Source organism: Mustelus asterias, chromosome 14 (assembly GCF_964213995.1).
Source record: "Mustelus asterias chromosome 14, sMusAst1.hap1.1, whole genome shotgun sequence".
Taxonomy (NCBI): domain Eukaryota; kingdom Metazoa; phylum Chordata; class Chondrichthyes; order Carcharhiniformes; family Triakidae; genus Mustelus; species Mustelus asterias.
The window spans coordinates 53,237,350-53,263,354 of record NC_135814.1 but is presented as its reverse complement, the minus strand read 5'-3'; the positions used below and the strand labels follow the sequence as shown (position 1 = coordinate 53,263,354).

General features: G+C 41.1%; 1 protein-coding gene across 1 annotated transcript in view; it reads left to right on the top strand.

The window, feature by feature from the left end:
* Positions 1 to 26,003, top strand: part of bbs5 (Bardet-Biedl syndrome 5) — a 27,980-nt gene extending 1,977 nt beyond the window's left edge. Inside the window, exons 3-13 of the mRNA XM_078227706.1 lie at positions 3 to 54; positions 5,586 to 5,651; positions 10,513 to 10,562; positions 11,958 to 12,085; positions 15,561 to 15,696; positions 15,830 to 15,925; positions 17,057 to 17,119; positions 20,946 to 21,080; positions 24,226 to 24,309; positions 25,615 to 25,638; positions 25,743 to 26,003. Coding sequence (XP_078083832.1) covers positions 3 to 54; positions 5,586 to 5,651; positions 10,513 to 10,562; positions 11,958 to 12,085; positions 15,561 to 15,696; positions 15,830 to 15,925; positions 17,057 to 17,119; positions 20,946 to 21,080; positions 24,226 to 24,309; positions 25,615 to 25,638; positions 25,743 to 25,844 — 936 coding nt within the window. The 3' untranslated portion in view covers positions 25,845 to 26,003. The remainder of the gene's footprint in view (positions 1 to 2; positions 55 to 5,585; positions 5,652 to 10,512; positions 10,563 to 11,957; positions 12,086 to 15,560; positions 15,697 to 15,829; positions 15,926 to 17,056; positions 17,120 to 20,945; positions 21,081 to 24,225; positions 24,310 to 25,614; positions 25,639 to 25,742) is intronic.
* The last annotated feature ends 2 nt before the right edge of the window (positions 26,004 to 26,005 follow it).

Below are 26,005 nucleotides of genomic sequence, written 5' to 3'. Positions count from 1 at the left end.
TAATTGACTGTTTGGACTCCATTGAAGATACTAAAGGAAATAATGGAGATAAAGGTAGAAATATATATACTAGAAATGAAAGTTTTTTTAGCATACTTTGTTTTGTTAGTACTATAATGTACTTGATATTGTTAGACTAATGCTTTGCTGAGCCTGTTGAGGTTTGTAAACTACTAACAAACTGCAGGCTACATCTACATCTTATCACAAAGTTATACAAGAGAGTGCAAGATCATTTGATAGAGTCACAGACATAAGAGATTTACAGCACAGAAACCGGCCCTTGGGCCCATCGTGTTTGCGCCAGCCATCAAGTTCCTATCCATTCTAGATCCATTTTCCAGCACTTGGTTCATAGCCTCGTATGCTATGGCATTTCAAGTGCTCACCTAAATGCTTCTTAAATGTTGTGAGGGTTTCAGTCTCTACCACACTTTCAAGCAGTCAGTTCCAGATTCCCACCACCCAGTGGGTGAAAAAGTGTTTCCTCAAATCCCCTCTAAATTTCCTCCCCCTTATCTTAAATCTGTGCCCCCTGGTCATTGACCTCTCTGCTAAGGGGACAAGTTTCTTCCTATCTATGTTCCTTATAATTTTGTGCACTTCAATCAGGTCCCTTTTCTGCCTTCTCTGTTCTAAGGAAAATAATCCCAGCCTAACCAGCCTCTTCACAGCTGAAACGTTCCAGCCCAGGCAGCATCCTGGTGAATCTCCTCTGCACCCTTTCTAGTGCAATCACATCCTTCCTATAGTGTGTTGACCAGAACTGCACATACTCTAGATGTGGCCTAACAAGCATTTTATACAACTCCATCATAATTTCCCTGCTCTCATATTCTATGCCTTGGCTCATGAAGGCAAGTATCCCATGTGCCTTCTTAGCCCCCTTATCTACCTGTTCTGCTGGCTTCAGGGGTCTTTGGACATGCACCCAAGATTCCTCTGGCCCTCCGTACTTCCTAGCAGCCTATCGTTCCCTTGTATTGTTAGTTCTGCCAAAATGTATCATCTCGCACTTTTCAGAGTTATACTCCATTTGCCACTGTTCTACCCATCTGACCAGCCCATCTATATCATCCTGTAACCTAAGGCTTCCCTCCTCGCTATTTACCACATCAATATTTAAGGTAATCTGTGAATTTACTGATCATACCTCCCACATTCACATCTAGATCATTAATGTACACTACAAACAGCAAGGGACCCAGCACCGATCCCTGCAGTACACCACTTGACACATGCTAACAGTCATAGAAAAAACCTTAGACCATCACCTCGGCCTCCTGCCACTAAGCCAATTTTGGATCCAGTTTGCCAAATTGCGCTGGATCCCATAAGCCCCTACCTTCTTGATCAGTGTCCTATGCGGGAGCTTGTCAGAAGCCTTACTGCAGTCCATATAGACTACATTAACTGCACTGCCCTCATCTACACACCTAGTCACCTCCTTGGAAGATTCAATCGAATTTGTTAGCTATGATCACTCCCTGGCAATCCTTGATTAATCCTCGGCTTTCCAAGTGAAGATTAATCCTGTCTCTCAGAATTTGTTCCTATAATTTCCCTACCAGTGACGTTAGACTCGCTGGTCTGTAATTACCTGTTTTTTTCCCTACTTCCCTTCCCAACATTAGCTGTCCTCCAATCCTCTAGCACCTCTCCTGTGGCCAGAGAGGATTTGAAAATTAGTGTCAGAGCCCCACACAGCAGCCTAGGATAAAACTCATTTAGACCTGGGGATTTTAAGCCCGCTAAAACCACATATACCTCCTACGCCTCAATACTAATCTGTTTAATTATATCACAATCCCTTTCCTTGCTTTCTATACCTACATCATCCTTCTCCATATTGAACACAGTTGCAAAATACTCATTTGAAACTCCACGCACACATTGCCATAATAGACCATATATTTTTCCTGGTTACCCTCCTGCCTTTAATATACTTATATACTTGGGATTTTCCATTATTTTGCCTGCCAATGTCTTTATGCCTATTCTTTCTTCTGTTAATTTCTTTTTAAGTACTCCCTGCACTTTCTATACTCTTCTAAGACATCCACTGTTTTCAGCCCCTGAACCTGTCATAAACCTCCTTTTTTTCTCCTTATCCAATCCTGTATATACCTTGACATCCAGGGTTCTTTGGATTTTTTGATCCCACCCTTTACCTTTACAGGAACATGTTGGCCCTATCATAGAATCCCTGCAGTGCAGAAGAAGGCCTTTCGGCCTATTGGGTCTGCACCGAATCTCTGACGGAGTATCTTACACAGACCCAATCTCTGTTAGCCACATATTTACCCTACTAATCTCCCTAACCTACATATCTTGGGACACTAAGTGGACATCTGCACATCATTGGACTGTGGGAGGAAATCAGAGCACCTGGAGGAAACCCATGCAGACACAGGGAGAATGCGCAAACTCCACATCGACAGTCACCCAAAGCTGGAATCGAACCCTGGCATGGTAAGGCAGCAGTGCTAACCACTGTACCACCATGCCATCCTATACTCCCTTTTTGAATGAGTCCCACTGCTCTGATGTGGATGTGATGTTGCATTACTTCCTGTGATGATGTACACTGTATCTAATTAGCATAACATACAGTTAGAATTAACCCCTTGTACTACAAGCCATACATTTTGACTTAAAATCATAGAAAACATATGAGGATGCCTTTTGGCCCATTGAACCTGAGAGGTGATCTTATGGCCGAAATTTTACCGCAGAGCAGAATTCTCCATTGGCCTCGGATGGGATTTTACGAGCCTCGCTCAAGCGAGGTCGTAAAATTCCGGCATATATGTTTCCTCAAGATCTTACATGTTCAATAGGTGTGGATGCTGAGAAGCTGTTTTCCCTTATGGGAGAGACTAGAACTAGGGAACTCAGTTTAAAAAAATGACTCTCCCATTTAAGACATAAATAAGAATTGTTTTCTCTGAGAGTTGTTAGCCTGTATAATCTTCTTCCCCAGAAAGCAGTGGAGGCAAGGTCAATAAAAATGTTTAAGACTGAGTTAGATAGATTCTTGGTTGACAAGAGAATCAAAAGGGGTAGATCGAAAAGTAGAGTTGAAGCCTCAATCTTATCAAATAGCGAAGCAAGCTCAAGAGGCCAAATGATCTGCTCCCAATTTGTATGACCTGTGTCCATGCCAGCTAATAATTAAGGTGTCTATTCATTTGCCTATTTATTTGGAGATATTGTCCTGTAATTGTGAATACATAACAATTATAAAATATGAAATATAAAAATATTGCTTTGTTTGGTGAAGAGAATTAACTTTAAAATATGTATACTTTAGTCTTAGTTGTCCCTGCTGACAAGTTCTGTATGAATGATGGCCATCACTAGGCAGCCTTGTCTTGATTCTAGGTGGATACAAAACTACAAGCCAAAATTTTCAACACATTATCACAAAATTTGGCTTAAAAGTAACTGAACTGGGAAATGGAAAATGTGGTCTTTTTATTTGGGATTTAAGGAGCATTACTAAGATATTTGTCCAGCCCCAAATTAGAATTTTCCTTGCTACATTGAAGCAAGCATGAAATCAAGGGATCTATTTATTTCAAAGGCAAATTCATAGATTTCCCCATTCACATCAGTCCTGAGATGCATCCATTACACCACTCCTCCTAAAACCTTTGTGAGTGTGGGACCCCATCATTGACCCATCATTTTCTAGATTCACTGAGCCAGTTGTAAGACTGCTGCTGTTGTGCTGCTGTTGAGACCTATCAAGTCAGCATCAAAACCAGGTGGTCATCGTTTCTTAGTTCACTATCAACGTCCTGGGGGTTACCATTGACCAGAAACTGAACTGGACTAGCCATATAAATTCAGTGGCTACCAGAGCAAGTCAAAGGCTAGGAATCCTGTGGTAAGTAACTTGCCTGCTGACTCCGCAAAGCCTGTCCACGATCTACAAAGCACAAGTCAGGAGTGTGATTCAATATTCTCCAGCAGTTGTCTGGATGAGTGCAGCTCCACAACATTCAAGAAGTTTGACAACACCCAGGACAAAGCAACCCACTTGTTTACTACCTCTTCCACAAATATTCAATCCCTTCACCACAGATGGACAGCGACAGCAGTGTGTACTGTGACAATATTGTGTCTTTAAGAAAAGTATTTATGTCATGTTTCTTATGAAGGGAATATTTTAAAGTTCAAATCTGGTTTATGGTGCCGCCTTGCCTGCTCCAGACAGCCCACCTGTTGAGAATGCAGAAGAATAATTGCTTCTAGTTATGTGGGTGTATTCTGTCCTGTTTACAGTAGAACTTTCCAGACATAGATCGATCTTTGCAGTCACCTTTGCAAACACCCTAGAAAATTAACATTGTCACCAAAGAATGTTCTGGTGAGAATGGCATCTTGTAACAATATGCTAATTGCCTACATTAATTTTCTTTGATATTTGTAACGATATAACAATAGTGGTCAAATCGGGACTGTCGCTGGGTCAAAATCCTGGAACTCCCTTCCTAACAACACTGTGGTTGTGCCTACACCACATGGACTGTAGTGGTTAAAGAAGTTGGCTCACTGCTGCCTTCTCGAGGACAATTAGGCATGCGCAGTAAATGTTGGCCTTGCTAGCAAAGCTCACATTCCATGAACAAATAAAAGAAGACAGTAGCAGATGACTTGAGGTAGGGATAGGGCAAGCAATGTTACAGTTTGGAAATTCATGCTTCTAGTGAAGACGCAATTATGTGTTGAAATCTCATCTTGGGGACAAATATCATACAACGATTACGAAGTCTGGTTCAGCCTCAGACAGTTGCCAGAGAGATGGAATCAGTGGCGGGGACTGCTTGCCCAATAATTAATTGGAAGAAATTTCTGTTCTCTTCATCCAGTACTGGATGTCAGATAAACAGTCTGGCAATTCAGAGACAGTGGAGGGAACAAAAGAGGTGGGGCAGAATTTATGTTCCTCTGCCAATGGATTTGTAGGTGTAGGGTGGACATAGAATTTCTCACATGGCCTTCCAGTGGGGTCATGGCCGTCTGACCTCTCCACAATTTTATGCTGGAACAAACAAGGCCTAGTTCTGCCTGCCTGCCTTTGCCCAGGTTGAAGCCCTTAAGTGGCCAATTATTGATCACTTAATGGCAACTTCCCGCCAAGCCTCAATTTTTGGACTAGCAGGAGGAGATCAGGGCAGGGAGGAAGGCTGAAAAGTAAACCTGTTCAGGCCTCAAGCATGAAGGAGCAGATGCCTCCATTAGCAGCCTTCTTTTAAATCTGAAACCCTCACTGCCCCCTGCTCCCCTGCAGATTCACTGCCCCCTGTGCTGCCGCCCCACCTCCTCCGTTGCTCCCCCACCCACTCCTTGCCGGTGCTCGCGTGCCCCCTTCCAGTCATTTAGTCAGACTGCTACTTTTGACATTAACACAGTCATATTCAGTAACTAAAGGAACTATTACAACAACTATTGATATTACAATAATTGAATAAAATGTCCCATGATGCAAAAAATAGAATAATTAGTTTATTGTTTAATTATAGTTTTGACATTCATTTAACCCAAGTTTGCTTTTATAGTTGCTATTTCTTTTCTAGGTAGACTGCTTGTGACCAATTTGCGAATTATCTGGCATTCACTGGCTCTTCCACGTGTTAACTTATGTAAGTAAAGCTATGTTTTGACTTAATAAAATGGTTTGCTGTGGAATTAACCTGAAACCATTGCTGTCCTAAAGAGTCATAGAGGTTTACAGCATGGAAACAGGCCCTTCGGCCCAACTTGTCCATGCCGCCTTTTTTGTTTAAAACCCCTAAGCTAATCCCAATTGCCCGCATTTGGCCCATATCGCCTCTATACCCATCGTACCCATGTAACTATCTAAATGCTTTTTAAAAGATAAAATTATAGAGTCATAGAGGTTTACAGCAAAGGAAACAAGGATAATTATTTTTTTCTCTGTGATTCTTTGCATGATTTGAATTTTTAAATACTGGTGTAGCATTTAGATTTTAAAAATAGTGGCATAACCTGAAATGCTTTGAAGTGTAAGGAACTACGATTATTCAGTTTGAATTTTTTTTTTAATCTTCTGTTTTCTCTTATTTCTAATTCTCCTTTTGATTTTCAAATATGCTTGAACGGTAAATTTTTGCTGCAATAGGTTTGCACCAAGCCTGGTTGTACTATTCAGTGCTACTGTTCTCCTTGTAAATCATCAAGGAGTCTTAAAGCATACAACTGTAGTACCATTTGCATTTCTCCCACAAGACAGAACTCTGAATTTGCTCTCCATTCCATAAGTAAGATTTGCAATCTGAACAAAATTATTTTCCAGTGTTTTAAAAATCAGGAATTGGTATCAGCTTGCACATTATTACATGAAAATATTCCTCATTGAAATCTTTTTTTTCTTGGCATTACTGCCTGCTTAAATTGTTGATTTCTGTGCAACAGTATCAGTAGCTAATATATTCAAAACAAAATTTCCAAATGTTTTAATTTCTTATGTTTCTGTTAAAAACAGTGTTTTTATACTTTATAAATGTATCTACTTGCCATAGTGGCACAATAGATAATACAAAATCACTGTGATACACCCACAAAAATGAAGAGCACTAATTAAATGCAGTATTGCAAATTACTAATATTTAAAAACAATAGATCAAAAACAAACTTGGAATAGAACAAATTTTATAATGTCAAATAAATTTTCACTGAATAAAAGGATTAAGGGAAGCAACAGAAGTAATAACAACTGAATTCAAGAAGAATATGGGTGAGGTGACATTTGAAATTCAATAATGCAATGAAGATTTAATAACAAGTAAAAAGTGCATCTTAAGAAAAAATCAGGTTGTTTTAAAATCAGAGCAACATTACTCTCCCATTTTTACAGATAACACAAAGTTTTGCAATTCTAATGTGCTGCTTGTGATATGAGCTCACATCAGGAATGTCCCACCATACTGAGCTGCTAGTGACACTAATGCTGTCATTGGGAGCGTTTATGATTCAGGCTTTTGTCCAAATTTTGTTAGCGTTCATACCTAAAAAGACTTTCCATCAGAAGACCAAATCTCCTATGAACTAAAATTTACATCCATAGTGATCACAACATAATGAGGCTTACAATAAAGATTGAAACATGCATAAGTAATAAAGCCCAAAGTAATAAATTGGAAAACAAATGTAATTTTAACAGGATGAGAACAGAGTAGGGGGAAAACAATCACAGAATTTTATGCCATTTGGCTCATCATGTGCACCAGCTCTGCAAATTTCCCTGCCTTTTCCCCGTACCTCTGCACATTATTTCTATTCAAATAGTCATCTGACGTCCTCTTGAATGCCTCGATTGAACCTGCCTCCACCACACTTCCAGGCAGTGCATTCCAGACCTGAACAATTCCTGAACCATTGTTATTTGAAAAATGTTTTTTCTCACATCACATTTGCTTCTTTTGCAAATCACTTTAAACCTGTGCCCCCTCGTTCTTGATCCTTTTAGAGCAGGAACAGTTTCTCCCCATTTACTCTGTCCAAACCCCTCATGATTTTGAACAGCTCTATCAAATCTACTCTTAGCTTTCTTCTCTCCAAGGAGAACAGTCCCAACCTTTCCAATCTTATCTCAGAACTGAAGGGTCCGATTTCCCAAAAAATTTCTAAGTGCTGAATTGGTAAGAAAACTGGTGTAAATCAGGATTGTTTTTTCAATAGGAGTTCAGACTCGAATCTCCCACACTCTGTGCACTGCAGACGACACAATCGTGAATATTATTAAAAGCTCGGGGGGCGGGGCTTATTCATGCTGGAGTCTAATAGTTCTGGGCCTCTGTGCATGCACAATGGCCCCGATCTGTCAGATCGCAGTTTGCAGGCTGGCTCGATCGCTGGCTAGCCCGGGACCCTCACAGTGGTGTCCGTCCACCTCCTCCCCATGGCCCAATCACAGCCCCCACGAGCATTCCCGGGCAAGCCCTGACACTCCACCCCCCTCCACCGCCCCAGAGGACCCTGATCTTCATACGTCCCCTCCCCCTCCAACCCCCAGCAGTGGCAATCCCCCCATTCTCCCCCACTGCGGCAGACCGCCCCCCCCCCCCCCCCCCCACGGGAGGCAGACCCTCTCTCCCGCCTCCTCTCCCCCCCCCCCCCCCCCCCCCGCCCCCCAGCCCACCTCGATCGCTGGCCTCCCTCCAGCCATGACTGATCCCAATGCAGAGTGGCAGCGGGACCCCACACACCCACCGATCGCCACCTAGGCCCCACCCACAATAGGCCCTATCCTTGGCCCCACCCCTTCCCAGGCCACACCCCGAGACCCTACCCCCTTGGCCCAGCCCCTTCCTCCCAGGCCATGCCAGCTTGGCCCCGTCCCCTTGCCCCCCAGGACCCTGGCCCCAAGCCCCCTAGGCCCCAGTCCCTGGCCCAGTGGGCAGTGCCAAGGTGCCCCCTGGGCATGGGCACTTTGCCCCTTGGGCAGCACCAGGAGGTACAGACTGGCACTGCCAGGGTCTCCTTAGACCATAAGACATAGGAGCAGAATTAGGCCTCTCAGCCCATCGTGTCTGCTCCGCCATTCAATCATGGCTGATATTTTTCTCATCCCCCATTCTCCTGCCTTTTCCCCATAACCCCTGATTCCCTTATTAATCAAGAACCTACCTATCTCTGTCTTAAAGACACTCAACGACCTGGCCTCCACCGCCTTCTGCGGCAAAGAGTTCCACAGGTTCACCATTCTCTGGCTGAAGAAATTCCTCCTCGTGTGAAGACATTTCTCCTCATCTCTGCCCCCTCCGCAGGGGGCACCCGCCCCCCCACCCCCCCCCCCCCATTGCCCGACCCCCGGGGGGCCCCGATTGCTCTCCCCTTCACTCCGGCAGGGCCTCCCGCTAGTTCCCCTCAAGTGAGGAGCTATTCTAAACCCGCCAGAGTGAAAGACTCCTGGCGGGGTGGGAGATGCTATCGGGCCCAGAGAATTCCATGCCAGGCCCGACAATGACATTTAACATACACGAAAAACAGATTTAAATGACTTGCCTCTCTTCACGCCGATTTCCAGCGTGGTTCCGACTGCGCCTGCTCTCCGGCTGTGGGAGACCCGCATGCATTAGAAACGCATGCACGAGTCCCGCGAAATGGCCGACACACGATTCTCCCATCCCGACGCACCAAGAATCGGACCCGAAGTTTCTCAAACCTGGAACCATAAAATGGAAACATTTACTTACAAGGAAAGAAATTTAACAGCAGTGGAGAACATTTAAAATAGTGGTCGACAGAATTCAGGAGAACTGATCCCATTAAAAAGCAAGAACTAACTAATAATGATATACCATATATGAATAAAGAAATATGGGAAAAATTTAAATAAAATGGAAATATGACATAAGTGATTAGTATTCTTTTGGTGATTTCATTGAAATGTTTAAAATTATAAACGGAAACTACTCCTGTGATAGGGGAAATCCAAAACAAGAATTAGGCCACGGAGAATTGAAATAAAGAAGCATTTTATTTCACAATGGATAGCAAGAATCTGTAAAGCCATGTACCTTGGTTAATTGGAATTTCAAAATTGTAATGAATAGATATTTTTTGCTCTCTTGAGTATCACGGGATATGGAGAAAAAGGTAGGTAATGATGTTGTGGTACAAGTCAACTACGATTTAATTAAATGGTGGAACAGGCTCAAACAGCTCAGATGTACTTCTGTTCTCAGGTTCCTATAATCTTATCTAGGTGGTTAAAAGTAATCTAAGAGCTTCAAACCAATGTCTATTAATCTACATAAATTCATAATTAATGTTCCCAAACCAACTTTGTCAATTGTTCTTGCCAATAAATCACCAGTTTCTATGAAATGGTCTTCTCATTTATAAAGGTATATAGATGCAGGACTAGTATATTACATTTCGCTATTTATTGTGTTTTGTACAGCTTTAAATTTAAGTCAGAATAAATCTGGACATTTTGCTCAGTTATAATTAAGCCAGGAAGACATTGTTTGGGAGTTGTGAACAACTTCAGTGGATCATTCACTCAAGATCTCTACCTTTTTCAGGATTTATTGAGCTTTTTGAGCTGTAACCTGAACATGCATTATTTTATATCTACCTGAAAACTTCTATAACCTTCAGGAAAATCAAAAACAAATGAGATATTTATGCCTCTGATGTGTGGAACTCAAGAGATTGAGTTTCACTGGTCGGCGCAACATCGAGGGCCGAAGGGCCTGTGTTGCGCTGTAATGTTCTATGTTCTAGATGGGGACTCCAGAGCTGCCCTGAGAGGGACTGAACCAAAAGCTTGTGCTAGAAAGAATTGTAACCTGTTGGCAAAACTCATTTTTTAAAAATTCAACTCATTTATTACATGCTGAGGGTAAAGTTTATAGTTTAGCAAATGTCTTACAGCCCTACATATAATTCATCTGTTATTTTTTGTACTGAGCCAATTTCATAAATTCTGAGTAAAATGGCCAAATTATTTATTTTGTCCTTTTTTCCTCTTAGCTGTTGGCTATAACTGCATTATAAACATTACAACCAGAACAGCCAATTCGGTAAGATTATTTTAAAACTTGGTACTTCAAAGCAAGTGACGTATACATTCTATAAATGGGGAATTTTATGTCCTTCTAAAAACTGCACCCTCTGCACATCACTGGAATGTCCTTTTAAGATGTTTTGTGATGCCAAACAATTCTCTGACCTCAGCGACCTGACGCAAATCATGTCATTCCCAGAGAATCGTGTGTGAGCCTAAAAAATCGGTTTCGCACCCGGCCAAACATTTTGCGATTCTCCCAGCCTCTTTCTAATGGCGCAAACCAGGTCACGCCCAGAAACGGCTAGAGGGCAATTAGCATATTTAAAGTAGCATTTAAATATGTATACCCCGTTCGAATCCCAGCGCACAGAATTCTCCGGCCTTCGGGCATAGCACGAGAATGACGAGAATCATTATTGGTCTCCATCAGCCAGTTGGGCACTCCCAGTGTGCCTGGGGCAGTGCCGTGGGGTTGGGGCCTGAGTGGGCACCATGATGAAAAAATTAGGATGTGAAATCTGAGGGTGCTATATGGGTGGGGTGGTGTCTGATGGGGAGAGTCTTGCAGAGGCGGATCATGAAGGCGGGTGGTCATGATAGGGGGGTATATCGGGGGTCAGGCAGAGAGACCTATCAAGAGGCCCTAGATGCCCTGTTGCTTGTAAAGCCCTTATCTCCTCTGAAAGGCAGTTAAAAGTCAGAGAATAATCAATAGAAAGAGGTTGGTGATGAAGTGCCAGCCTTGCTTACCAGTCGCTGCAGGATCTATTGGTAAAGTTACAATGGCAAAATACTGGAGATACTGGAAATTTGAAATAAAAATCTGAAAGTGCTGGAAATACCCAGCAGGTAAGACAGCATCTGTGGAAAGAAACAAAGTTAACATTTCAGGCTGATGACCCTTCATCAGAACTCCTCATCAGGAGGGGTTGGGGCCTCCTATCATGAACTCCTCATCAGGAGTTCTGATGAAGGGACCTTAAATGTTAACTCTGTTTCTCTCCACAGATGCTGCCTGACCTGCTGGGTATTTCCAGCATTGTTTGTTTTTATTTCCTGGTAAAGTTACTTTGATGATTTCAGAACAGTGAAATCCCTGAACTGGCGGTGGACATGCTTCAATTGATCTTGATGACTTTTGGCTGGTGAAGTGAAAAAGCACTTCTCCTGATCACTGTTCAGTAACCTTTGAAAAGTAATACTGTGTAAATATCTTTTGAGAACATATGAGTCTTGGCTACAGTGCAACTCACCCCTTTCTCCTGTGATCAATTAATTCACAGAGCATGGTTCATATTAAGGCCTTGATGGTGAGTACCACACCATGCAATATGGTTGCTCACTGAGCCATAAGAGGAGGCCTCACAGATACTTTTAAGTGCACTGACATTTAAATTTGATGTTACAGAAACTTCGGGGTCAAACTGAAGCTCTTTACATCCTGACAAAATGTAACAACACACGATTTGAGTTCATCTTTACCAGCGTGGTTCCAGGAAGTCCTCGACTATTCACCACTGTCATTGCAGTGCATAGGTAGTATTGCAAGACTATTTATGAATTTATGATGGAATTAGAACATGTCAACAGATCATTTCTGAATCCAGTTTTCATTTAAATCTTCAGTTTTGTATTAAGGCATTCCTTGTATGAAGAAATGTTGTGTTCAGTTCTATTAATTATCTAGAATATTTTTTTTACAGTGTTTCTATACCCCCTTTAAATAATATGAGTCAAGAATATTCATTCAAGCAGAACAAAAGTTCAGGGATGTAGATTGGTTAGAATGTGTCCCCATTGTCTGTCTAAATTGTATCCTTGCAAAAATATTTTTTCAAAACAGCATTCGATTTCCTGCCACAGAGACCTCCCATGACACATCTCCCTTCCAGGGCTCTGAAGGGAGCCTTTCTGCAAATGCCATTAACAGTAGATTAACTTTGTCTACCCTGGTGTAGTCCCACTCAATTTAATAAGGACTGTAAATTTGGATAAGTGTTTTAAAGTATCAGAGCTGGGGAAAACATTACATGCAGCAGGTGGGCGATGGTTAAGATTTGAGTTCTGCCGACTCCCAGTCCTGTCTGAATTACTGAGCTTTCTTTCCCCTTTATACTATTCATATAAAAACGAATGGCAATATGAATGCCTTGAACCAAGGGCTATTGCTTCATTAATACTACGTGCTGAGAGTTTGAAAAAAAAAGTTGTAAATGCCTTCTTTACAATCGTAAAGTGAATTTAAAACCATAGTACTCGTATTTAAATATCAAAACCCGAGCTTTGCAATCCATCTTGTATATCAGTACAAATCAGAATTGATTCAAATAGCTTTAGCAATAAAAGCAAAATGTTGCAAATGCTGGAAATCAGAAATAAGGTTTTGTTTTTGCTAATGGGAGATTAATTGTAAAGCTTGTTCTGTAATGTTCATTGGCACAATTTCTGTCTGAACTATTTCACCTATCTCCTTATTCCAACCAGCTGCTGGTTGACTTCTAATTCAAATTATTCAATTGTCTGCTCCCACACTCATAACAAACTCATCAATAATACTGGTGCTCGTATCCTTTTTTGTACTAAATTCTCCCTTGCCTATTATTCTGTCCTATTTAATAGCCACTAGCTAATCCTCCTCAACTGAATTGTAGTAAAATCTCATCCTCTTCTACATTGCTCCATGGCCTCACTTCTGCAAATTCTTCCAGCTCTGCATTGTGCTCACTTCCTCCATTATTCTTCATCTGGTTTATCGTGCCCAGTCCTCCATCTACTCTACTATTGGTGCAAAATCTTTATGCATTTGCCTCTTTTCTCTTTTATTCTTACTTTTTAAAAACTCTGCTTTGCACCATCTCTCCCTACCTATAAATACCTCACCAAAACTCTTCACCCTTATTTTCAATTGTCTATCCAAATCTAACCAAAATCCTGTTCATTATCCAGATTTCACCTCCGCCCCCATTGTGATGTGTCTTGAGATATCTACTTTGCAATAAGGGTGCTATATACTGTATCTGTTGCATGCATTTTAATGAGTTCCATTTTCAAAAATACAATGTAAACTTTAGCATTATAAATGCTCTTGTTGTGTTTTGTGAACTGAAATTAGATATTTTGAAGGTGACATTGATCAATGCCAATAACACAAAATGGAATTCTATGGAAAAGAGTCGGGCACTCTATAAATAATGCCACTAATTCATCATCAGCCTGTCATACTTATTGGCAGTGACCAATTTACCCAGTGTGTGTTAAAAGAAAAAAATATGCCATGTCAATGTTTCTGAAATGTTTGAATCAATTCATTCTTTCTTATTTTATCCCACCTCTTCTGAATGAAAGTAATCTATTTTTTGGAAGTAAACCAAACTTTGATAGCTCCACCAATGATTTAACTGACTAAAGTGGACTGAGTTAGGATAAGCTTTCATTTGGTCCCACTCTGTACTGCATTTGAGTTAAAGAAGGAAAAATTGGGCAGTGTTTCCACTGCTAATCATTGTTGTAATCACTCTGCTCATGTATAAAGCTTGAATGAGGACAGATTCAGACTTGGCATCAAATATCCTGATGACATTCATTGTCTAAACTGGCACATAAAGCTTGAGCATTTACACAAGGTACAGGAACACAATTACAGAATTGCATCAAAAAGGTAGGGGGCGATTCTCCCAAAAAGATTTTAAGTGTCGATTTGTGTAAAAACTGGAGTAAATCACGCTGGTGTTTTTCAGCAGGAGTTTCAAAATGAATCTCCCACACTCTGTGCACTGCAAAGTGCACTAGTATCAATCAGTTCAAAAAGAGGTGGGGCCTATTCCTGCTGGTGAAGCCGGCAGCATAGTGCTGAGTGGTCTACTGCACATGCACCGATCTGTCAGCACCAAGATCGGCGCATGTCAGTGGCCCCTGTCTGCCAGCCTCCCGATCGCTGGCCAGCTCAATCACTGGCCTGCCCCGCGACCCTGCATCGCTGGCCATGCGGTCACCCGCATTCCGGCCCCCCCCCCTCCCCAGCAGGCTGCCCCCCACCCTGATGGCCAGCCCCGATCACTGGCCTTCCTCCCTCTGTCACTCAGCCTGACTGCAGAGTGGCAATGGAACCCCACCCCCCCCCGGCCCACAGATCACCACCTCCCAATCAGGCCTCACCCCCTTGGCACTGCCTGATGTCCAGTGGACAGTGCCAAGATGCCCCCTGGGCATTGGCATTTTGCCCCTTGGTCAGTGCCAGGGACCCAGGCTGGCACTGCCAAGGTACCAATGCCCAGAGGGCACCCTCCCCCAGTGCCCAACCCTCTGGGGGGCCTCAATTGCTCCCCCTTCACTCAAGCAGGTTGGGGCGCCAGCTCCCCGCAAGTGGGGAGCTATACTAAACCCTGCTGAAGTGAGATACTCCTGGTGGGGAGAGAGGCTAGTGGGCCTGGAAATTTCAGTCCTAAGCCCGCTAATGACATTTAAAGTATATTTAAATCAGTGTCTGCGTATATTAATCAGCTCCGCAATTAATGAGAGATGCGGCGAGGCCGTGGCGCCCAGCGGGGAGCCTGCGAAACAATCTCTGCCAATCTCCCAGCCCGCTGCGCTACAAAAGCAGCGCAATGGGATGGAAGAAATGCCCCTGCAATATATCCTTCAGAAGCAGAGAGGAGGGGAGAAGCGTGGTAAAGATTGTGTCTCTGATACAATTTTATTTTTGCAATGACGCAAGAAATTTTCCTCAAGCTATAAATTTTGCTATTAACAAAGTAGTTATAAAATGGAAATATTTTTGTCACATTTTGAACAGTTTAAAGTCTAAGTTTTGAATAATGATCTGACGAGACTCCTAGAAGATTATTGCTTTTGAAGTATTTTATGTCATTGCTATGCCACGAACATGAGTGAATTGGTGTTCAATTAATCTGCTTCATCACTTGGTCCTCTAAAATGACCTTATTGAGTTAAAATTGCCATTATAATGGCTCGACTTACTTTTAAGAATTCTGAACTATTTCAATTTTTATAGGGCATATGAGACATCGAAAATTTACAGGGATCTTAAATTAAGAGGAGCTCTCATTCAAAACAAGCAATTACGACTTCTGCCACAGGAACAGGTGTATGATAAAATTAATGGTGTCTGGAATCTATCAAGTGATCAGGTACTTTATAGCTTATACCTTTTGTTAAGTAAAGAGTGCCAACACTGGCTATGGTTAGCTTATGTCTGCACATTTTGCTTTTGGTTCTCTGTTACTTTGAATAATATTCATATATGTTTTTCTTCCCCTACAGGGCAATCTGGGAACCTTTTTCATTACAAATGTCCGAATAGTATGGCATGCAAACATGAATGATAGTTTTAACGTCAGCATTCCCTATCTGCAAATTGTAAGTTTTTGGTTTGCTTTTCAATCATGCATGCATTCTCAAACTATTTTATAACTAAATATGTATTAATGAGTACCTGGAAGGGGTTTGTGGGAAGCAGGGGTGTATCCTGATTGGAAAGTATGTTGCTGCTACCAGCTTTCACACTGGTATTTTTCATAGCTAGATTATAACAGCAAATTGGGTGGTTAGCCCCAAGGAGTGGATTTTATTTCCAAAAGAGAAAATGCTGGAAAATCTCAGCAGATCTGGCAGCATCGGTAAGGAGAGAAAAGAGCTGACGTTTCGAGTCCGGATGGCACCTTTGACAAAGGGTCATCTGGACTCGAAACATCAGCTCTATTCTCTCCCTACAGATGCTGCCAGACCTGCTGAGATTTTTCAGCATTTTCTCTTTTTGTTTCAGATTTCAGCATCCGCAGTAATTTGCTTTTATCCAGTGGATTTTATTTGCTGCAGGTAGCACTTTCCCAGATCCAATGGTTTCAAACCAGGCTGGTTCAAGTTTACAACCTCTGATAATTTTTTTGGGGATTCTTTAACCCATTGATGATGTGGGTCTCTCACACCCACCAAATGTGAGTATACCGCTGCATGTCAGCCCAGAATATAGACCCACAGCTCGAGCCTCCACTTGTCAGGCTACCGGAATCTGGCTCCAACCCGACATCTACTGACTTGGAGGCGAATACTAACCACGTGGCAAGCACTTGCTCCTGGAAGGGATTGAAAAATTGTAACGTAATAACAATATTGAAGTGATATCTTAAACAATGAACTTGAACCATGAAAGCAGCATTTATTGCTTCAATTGCATATGGGAGGAAGAGTATACAGATTTTCGATTCAGCGTGGTGTCTTCTGCAGTTATCAATGTGTTCTACAGCCTGAAATCTAGTTGACATTTATGAAAAGGAACCAATAATAATAGCAGTGCTATAGATCTGTCAGGAAATATTGTTTTCTGTACTAGTTACAGAATATTCCATGTCCAAAATATTTACATCAACATTTTTTCATAATCAGTAATTTGTAATTAGATCAATATGGTTAAAGTCTGCAGAGTTCTTAATGTGACTTTTGTTATCCTCTGATGCATGCATACATAAAGTTTATTTTGCTTTGTTCCAGCGATCAATAAAGATCAGGGACTCAAAGTTTGGGCTAGCACTTGTTATTGAAAGTTCACAACAGGTAAGCCTTTTTAAATATTTATTTTGCTAAATATATTTTAACAAGCTATATACTAGTAATGCTATTCTTGCTGCATAAATCTATATTTATTTATGTTTTGACAAAATAACTAAAGAAAATTTTGCTTAGAAATGCTTATACAGACAATGAAAATTTAAGTATTGCTAAAAAAAGAGATATACTGTCAAAACATTTCATCTTGCACTCATCAGGACAAATGCAAGAATGCCAAATTTCAAAGGGAGGAACAATGTATACTTCATGAGCAAAAGGTGCTGATTGGTTGATAAGTCATTTCTGATTGGTCAATGTATTTCCATAGAGAATGTATCAAGGAACTATTGTCCCCATATTTTTCTTCAATTCAAAAAGATGCAATGTCTGGACATATTTCTTTTTCCTGCAAAGGAAAGGTTCCTTTGTGAATATATGTAGCTTTTAGCAAGCATAACTGAGATGTAATCAGATCTGATGATAGTCTTAAATTAGTGGTTCATGTAATTCTTAGAACAATCGGGATTATTCAGCAAGTACTGCCCAATCGCCAAATTACATCTCATGTTAGACATTACGCTCTGAGTTTCACAAGCACAATCTGGTTGCATACGGTCAGTATTCTGCATATGGCAAATAGCAGAAGAAATGTGCTATTTGATACAATCCGCCAATCATTGGGATCACAGAAGCACTGAAATTCATACACCCCTTTACTCATTTGCTTGGTAGACAGAATGTCTTTTAGCTTGAGGCAGCATCTTGTTAGTGGAAAATACCACTGGCGTTGCTTCTGTCCCAGTAGCAGCGTGAAACAGCGAGCACAAATTTTTGATATTCTTTAACCTTCCAGGATAATTTGAAGTGTACTAGGCACTTTTCAGGTCCAAAAGTGGTGGCATTAAGCCCGGATGTATGCGCGATACACAGTGAACAATGATCTGATCAAGATTACTAGTATTCAGCAGGATAGCTTTGATGCATCCTATTTTGGTGTCAAGTTTGCACACTGAGCAAATGGCTTAAGCCCTATTTACAAGATTGCCAATAAGGCTGATCTTATAGTGTATGGAGCTGCAGGCACCCCAACATGTATTTTACAGGCAAAGATAGGCTTAAGGTAGATAGAAATAGAGAATCTAACAGCAGATTTCTCAACTAGCACATTGAGGAATGGGAGCTCATTAGACTCCTCCGTTTCAAAGGTGAATTTGAGCATGGGTGGAGCCTATTAAGGCATATAAGAAAACTCTTGCATGTAGCTGCAGATTCGAATATAGCAAACATGTCATCTATATTTCAGAGGTAGGAAGGTTAGGGGCTATGCCATTGAAGACACATTTCTCCTGGAAAAGAAGATCGCGAGCTGGCCTTGATAGCGAGCGCTTGACAATATAATCTGTTTGGGGACACAGTGATATTAAAGCTGAAGTCAACTGTGCAAATTGGCAAATTCATAAGTTCAATAAATACAGTATCAGAAAATGGCAACAGGTCTGGATTGCCTTAATATAGTGACTTGGCACAAATGTCTATAGCTCCCTTGTGCAGCACATTAGTGAATAATCTCTCAATGTTGAATGACACATAGCCATGACATTGTTATCAGTATGCTGGACGCTATATATATTCATGTGTGGGGACTTGTCCTCTGCAGGCAAAAGGAATATGGTAAGAAGTTTAACAACACCAGGTTAAAGTCCAACAGGTTTATTTGGTAGCAAAAGCCACACAAGCTTTCGAGGCTCTGAGCCCCTTCTTCAGGTGAGTGGGAATTCTGTTCACAAACAGAACTTATAAGACACAGACTCAATTTACATGAATAATGGTTGGAATGCGAATACTTACAACTAATCCAGTCTTTAAGAAACAAAACAATGGGAGTGGAGAGAGCATCAAGACAGGCTAAAAAGATGTGTATTGTCTCCAGACAAGACAGCCAGTGAAACTCTGCAGGTCCACGCAACTGTGGGAGTTACAAATAGTGTGACATAAATTCTGATTCTAGGATCGCATGATAAAGACTCAGGAGGAAAAAAGCAGAAATATTTATGTGAAATAGTGTGACATAAACCCAATATCCCGGTTGAGGCCGTCCTTGTGTGTGCGGAACCTGGCTATCAGTTTCTGCTCCGCGACTCTGCGCTGTCGTGTGTCGCGAAGGCCGCCTTGGAGAACGCTTACCCGAATATCAGAGGCCGAATGCCCGTGACAGCGGTCACGGGCATTCGGCCTCTGATATTCGGGTAAGCGTTCTCCAAGGCGGCCTTCGCGACACACGACAGCGCAGAGTCGCGGAGCAGAAACTGATAGCCAGGTTCCGCACACACAAGGACGGCCTCAACCGGGATATTGGGTTTATGTCACACTATTTCACATAAATATTTCTGCTTTTTTCCTCCTGAGTCTTTATCATGCGATCCTAGAATCAGAATTTATGTCACACTATTTGTAACTCCCACAGTTGCGTGGACCTGCAGAGTTTCACTGGCTGTCTTGTCTGGAGACAATACACATCTTTTTAGCCTGTCTTGATGCTCTCTCCACTCCCATTGTTTTGTTTCTTAAAGACTGGATTAGTTGTAAGTATTCGCATTCCAACCATTATTCATGTAAATTGAGTCTGTGTCTTATAAGTTCTGTTTGTGAACAGAATTCCCACTCACCTGAAGAAGGGGCTCAGAGCCTCGAAAGCTTGTGTGGCTTTTGCTACCAAATAAACCTGTTGGACTTTAACCTGGTGTTGTTAAACTTCTTACTGTGTTTACCCCAGTCCAACGCCGGCATCTCCACATCAAAAGGAATATGTCCAGGCATTACAACTTTTTTGAATTAAACAAAAGCATAGGGGACAATAGCTACCTGGTGCATTATCTATGGCAACGCCTCAACCAATCCTAGCTGACTGACCAGCCAATCAACACACTTTTCTCATGCAGTATAAATTGTTGCTCCATTTGAAATTAAGCAATTCTTAATTGGTCCTGATAAATGCAAGATGAAAAACTTTGACACATTATCTCATTTTCAATGATACTCAATTTCTGTAGTACAACGTGTGATGAAAGTATGCCAATGATATATATTTATATTTTTTTGATGTTTCAGGAGAATGTTTTAAAGTTCAGCTTTTTTCTCCAGGTAGCTAGTATGTCTGGGGAGAATAGAGCTTAGATGCTGGGAGAGCAGAATAATTACTCATTTCAACCTTGCAAGTGGTTATGTTAAGTAGAATTAATGGACTTTTATTTATTTAAGTTCCCCTGGGATTTCAGATTAGAGTGATTGACAGGATCATGTGATATTGTGGTTTATGTGCAGTCCTGGATCTGTAGCAAAGGCAGAAACAGGCTTTTTGCAAAAAGGAGTTGGGGTTTGGCTGTTCTTGTTGAAGTTAGGAAAATTTTACAGGCTTCTGAAAGCTCTATATCTCTCTGAAAATTCCAAGGCTGTCTACACTCATTATGCAAGTATATATATGATTGCTAGCTGTATTGAAAGTGGGTTTTAAATCCCTGCTTGTTTGGAACATAAATAGTGATAAGTTCAAAATTAGAGTTGTTTCTTTTCATGTTTCAAGATTGTTCAACTGTTAAGAGTTAAGCTGCTTCATTACGTTAGAGTTATACTTAATAAAGTTTGTTTTGATAAAAGGGCCCTAATTTGTCAGTGGAATTACTCCTGGAGCGAAGCATCCTTTCCTCACATTTATGCCAAAATAGAAAAATTGCTGGGTCTTACTTCATAATATACCTGAGGTTCTGGTCTGGGACCCTAACACAAATGACTACAACCAGAGTTGTTAATGTAGTGCCTTTTTCATTATCTTTAGAGTGGAGGTTATGTGCTTGGCTTTAAAATTGATCCTGTGGAGAAACTTCAAGAGGCAGTAAAGGAAATCAATTCTTTGCATAAAGTTTACTCTGCCTGTCCTATCTTTGGCGTTCAGTACGAAATGGAGGAAAAGGTGATTATAGGTTAAATTCTAATATCAAAAATATATAATAGTTATAAGCTAGATTTGATAAGTTGTGTTTATTTTTAAGTTTAAAAAAGACACCTAACTGTTACAATGGGCTGAATGTGATGGCCATGGTAGTGGCCCAGTCCCCAGCCATAAAGCTGATTACAGCCTTGCAGCCATATCCAGGAACCTTGATGTGATTAAGTGCCAATTAGGAATTTACCTACCTGCCTTTGGAGTTCTCATGCCTTTAAAGATGAGCCCACCTCTAAGAGTTGCTGGCCAATTTGAGGGTCAGCAGTTCTTCAGTCCTAGCAGCGCAACCAGGATGGTGACTACTGCTGGAACTGCAGGAGATCCGGAGCAACAACAGGCAATAAAGGCCCAAGAAGAAGGTCAATGGAGAGGGTTTGCTGGTGTTTGTTAGGTAGCCCTGGCAAATGGAGGGGGAGCTCGATGGAGGGGGGAGTGGGGCTTTTCCAGTGGGCTGGCACTTACCACTAGGGAAATATTTTGTGGGACGTCAGGTGCCCAATTGGGAAGGAACTCCCCCTCCTTGGAGCCCAGAAGTGGGCTGCCAGAATATTCTGTGGCCTCCCCATGTGATGCGGGCCCCGACCTTTGATAGAGTACCAGGGATATTGAGGTGATATCCTTGAGTAGCCATTAGCTGGCCATTTAAGGGTCTTGGTTGGCCTCTAGACATGAAGGTGGTCCTCGACCGTCCCTGCCTCTGACTTAATTGGTGGCGTTCAGGTCCACCCATGTCTTTGCACCCAATGATATGGAACTCCAAATACTACCCAGCCTGTCTCTCTGGAGCCAGGGAATTCAATTCCGTCCAATATGTACAAGAGCGGTCTACACAGCTATGGAATCAAAATACATTTTGGGACTGATAATACGTTCCATGTGCAGCATATGTCTATGCCACTCTTTATTATCCTTTACAAATTACAACAGGTACAAAATGAAGCAAAAGTGATTGGAGAATTAGCTATATGGTAATATACTTCTACTCCCAACTCATACCATCTATTAGCAGCGCTCTTCATTTGCAGTTAGACTTTTCATAGCTGTTTGTTATGTCCTCAGAGTTTTTTTCCTTTGAGACAGATTAAGGTAATTACTGAGAATGAATTTAAAGCTTCCATTGTTAAGGCCAGAGCAATGGAGTCGAGCTTTTATTTGACTAAGGCAGTGGTTCCCAAAGGGTGCAGCGCGCCACACTGGTACGGCGAGAGAGGATGGCAAATGTGGCAGGAAGATTCAAGGACAAGCAAAGAAACATTTAAACGTGGTTTAAACAAGCATTGTTTTATACTTTCTGGATGTCCCATGATATTATAAAGTAGTAGTGTTCTATGTTATGAATCAAGCACTGCTAGGCGTTTTTTTTTGTTTTTGAATGTATTTCTTATCAATAAAAAATTCGGTGTGGCCCAGTGAAAAAAGTTTGGGAACCACTGGACTAAGGTGTTAAGTATATATAGAAAATACAGTATAGTTGTGCTTTAGCTGTGTCACGTATTGAAGTAAACATGTCGTCAGTGCCATAAAGCCGTGCTTTAGTTCAAAAGTGACTTTATGAGTTTTAAAAAGATTGAAACTGCATTCCAATGGTTTGAAAGAGCAGTTTCTATGGCAGAAAAATATTTGCATCACTGTACATTACAAATTCCAAAGCCATAAATGAAACGACCTGTCTAGGAAAACACCATCAGAGACAATTACCCTGGAGAAATTTAAAATGAACCAAATCTCCATTCACAGTGCACCTGGACAGCACCTGAATGGGAACACGTAGAAGACATAAACGATCCAGATGAAGAGCTCTGTCTGAGAAAAAAAACTTTGCCATATTCTAGTCATGTTAAAACCATGTACTTTGAATCCATTAGCCAAATCGTATTTGAGTAACTGGTCAGTTGGAGAGAGGGAGGATTATGCAATAAGCCAACTAACTCTATTTTGTGTATGAGAAACTGTTTTCTCCTGGCCACAGCACAAATGAGAATAGAAAGTCCCAAAGTGGACTCTCTCATCCTCGCCCCCTTCCCATTTTGCAAGCTTGAGCTCTTTCTGTTGTTTGACCATCCGTATGTCACAGTCCGTTACTTTTTAAATCCGCTGTCACCTGAAGAAAAAATCATCTGTCAACATATTTAAATAATCTCAGCACCAGATCCAGCAGGATATCCAAACTCCATCTGAAACCATCCAAATTATCAACCACAAGACCCATATACCTTTACCTTTTACTGGACTTTATAAAGACTAATTGATCAATTCTCCTCACTCTGTAGCTTACTGGTGTGTGAACCTTGAAGCTGTATGTACGTGGAAGTGAGAGCATTTTTATTATTTTTATTTAGCTGGGGTTAAGTACAATAAATACTATCCTCTTTGCTTTTAAAAAACTCAAGGAAAACCTGTCCATGTGTGTCTTTTACAGTCACAGCACTTAAACAGTTCAAAACTCAGTGGCAAGTATATCCTCTTTAAAAAAAACATGTTGCATTCAAAAGAGGAGTGGACAAAGGAGCATGAGCCATACTATTCCTCCACACCAAATCGTAACATCAGTAAAACTGATGGAGCACTTGTTTGGGAAGACATCTGACTCTGTCTAGGTATCATCACCTGAGCTTAGCTGAGACTGCCTGCACTTTCTGCAGGCTGTTCAATGCCATAGTTTATCTGCAGGAAAAGGAGCATCCTTAGCAGTGCAAATATCTGATCAATGATCCAAGATTCCAATGGTGCACTTAGCCGAGACTATGGTAGCAATGTGTCCCTTATTCTCTCAATTTAGAATCTAAGTGCCCATGAAGCAGGGAGCCCGTACCCAATGTGCAGTAAAACTACAGGTGCCAAAGATGATATGGTTGGACAATTAACATAGTTTAAGGTAAATCCAGCTGCTGCTTGGTAAAATTACAATAATTTATAAAAAATATGGCTGTATTTCTTATAGTGATTGGTCAAGGTTATTTTTGTTGACATTGGGTTGGATTTCATTCTACTGATTATTGAGGAAACAGAACAAAACTAATTGAAAATTAATTTATTCTCGGATATCTCAACGGCTAAACGATACAGATATAATCATGGATCTGTATGTACTGTGTCAATGGTTGTGTTATAGCCTGAGCCACTTGAAGATTTGACAGTCGAGCAAGTTCAAGATGATGTTGAAATTGAAGCAGAGGAACAGACTGATGCATTTGTGGTGAGCGTTCATTAAAAATAAATGCAGTTAATGCTTGAAAAGAGTCTGGAGGGTATGTAGAATTTTATATTATTCAATGTTAAATTTAAATTTTTGGAAAATATATATTTTAATTGAAAACAAAAATATTGACTGGATGTTATACTTGGTATTATGAATAAAAATGCCCTCCATTACAATAGTCGTGTATATTTCAATTTGCAATCCCTTAACAAAATAGTGTGATTTCTGTGTATTAAGATCACTTTTGCAAATAGGCTAAGACAAGTGCCTAAGTGTGTGTTACTCTTCCTCGTAACTGGAAGTATTTATTATCCATTGTAACTCTTTCCTTCATTTTGCAATAAAAATAATGTACGTTCAGGTGAGCTACAGGTTTTTGTTCTTCCTTAATTTATGGCCAGAATGTGTGCAGGTAGTTCTGTCATTCATATATATGTACAAATCCCAAAACCAACAGGAAACCTTATGCAGGTCTAGCTTATTTTGCGACGTGTCAACCTGCAAAGAAGGGTTAAAAATTAGAAAATGTCGGAAATGCTCAGAAGGTCGTGCGGAGAAACAGGTATGCTTGCCTTTATAGGACGGGGTATAGAGTATAAAAGCTGGAGTCTGATGATGCAGCTGTATAGAACGCTGGTTAGGCCACATTTGGAGTACTGCGTCCAGTTCTGGTTGCCGCACTACCAGAAGGACGTGGAGGCATTGGAGAGAGTGCAGAGAAGGTTTACCAGGATGTTGCCTGGTATGGAGGGTCTTAGCTATGAGGAGAGATTGGGTAGACTGGGGTTGTTCTCCTTGGAAAGACGGAGAATGAGGGGAGATCTAATAGAGGTATACAAGATTATGAAGGGTATAGATAGGGTGAACAGTGGGAAGCTTTTTCCCAGGTCGGAGGTGACGATCACGAGGGGTCACGGGCTCAAGCTGAGAGGGGCGAAGTATAACTCAGACATCAGAGGGACGTTTTTTACACAGAGGGTGGTGGTGGCCTGGAATGCGCTGCCAAGTAGGGTGGTGGAGGCAGGCACGCTGACATCGTTTAAGACTTACCTGGATAGTCACATGAGCAGCCTGGGAATGGAGGGATACAAATGATTGGTCTAGTTGGACCAAGGAGCGGCACAGGCTTGGAGGGCCGAAGGGCCTGTTTCCTGTGCTGTACTGTTCTTTGTTCTTTGTTCTTTGTTAATGTTTCAGGCCAGTGACCCTTCTTCAGGACAAAAGGTCATAAATGTAAGTTATTTTTCTGTTTATTACTCTGACATTTTAAGGTGTAAATTTAATTTTTGTTTTCTTTTCTAGGCTTACTTTGCTGATACTAATAAGGTATTACTACCTTTTTCTGATCTTATCGTGATTATATCTTAAATATGGCTTGCTATATTTTGTGGAACTAAATTTAATAATGTTATATATTTTCTTTCCATAAGCAACAAGATCGTGAGCCGGTTTATTCAGAGGAACTGGGGATTGCAATCGAAAAATTGAAAGATGGTTTCACTCTTCAAGGACTTTGGGAAGTGATGGGTTGAGCTTCAAGTCCATTTTTCTATTAGTTTATTTTAGGAAGTTATTACATAGACTACGTCTTGCAAATTCCAGTAATCATTGCTATTCAAAACTAAAATCTAACAATTAAAAATTGGTTTCCTATCTTTCTGTTTCATAATTATTAAAAATATCAAGATTAATG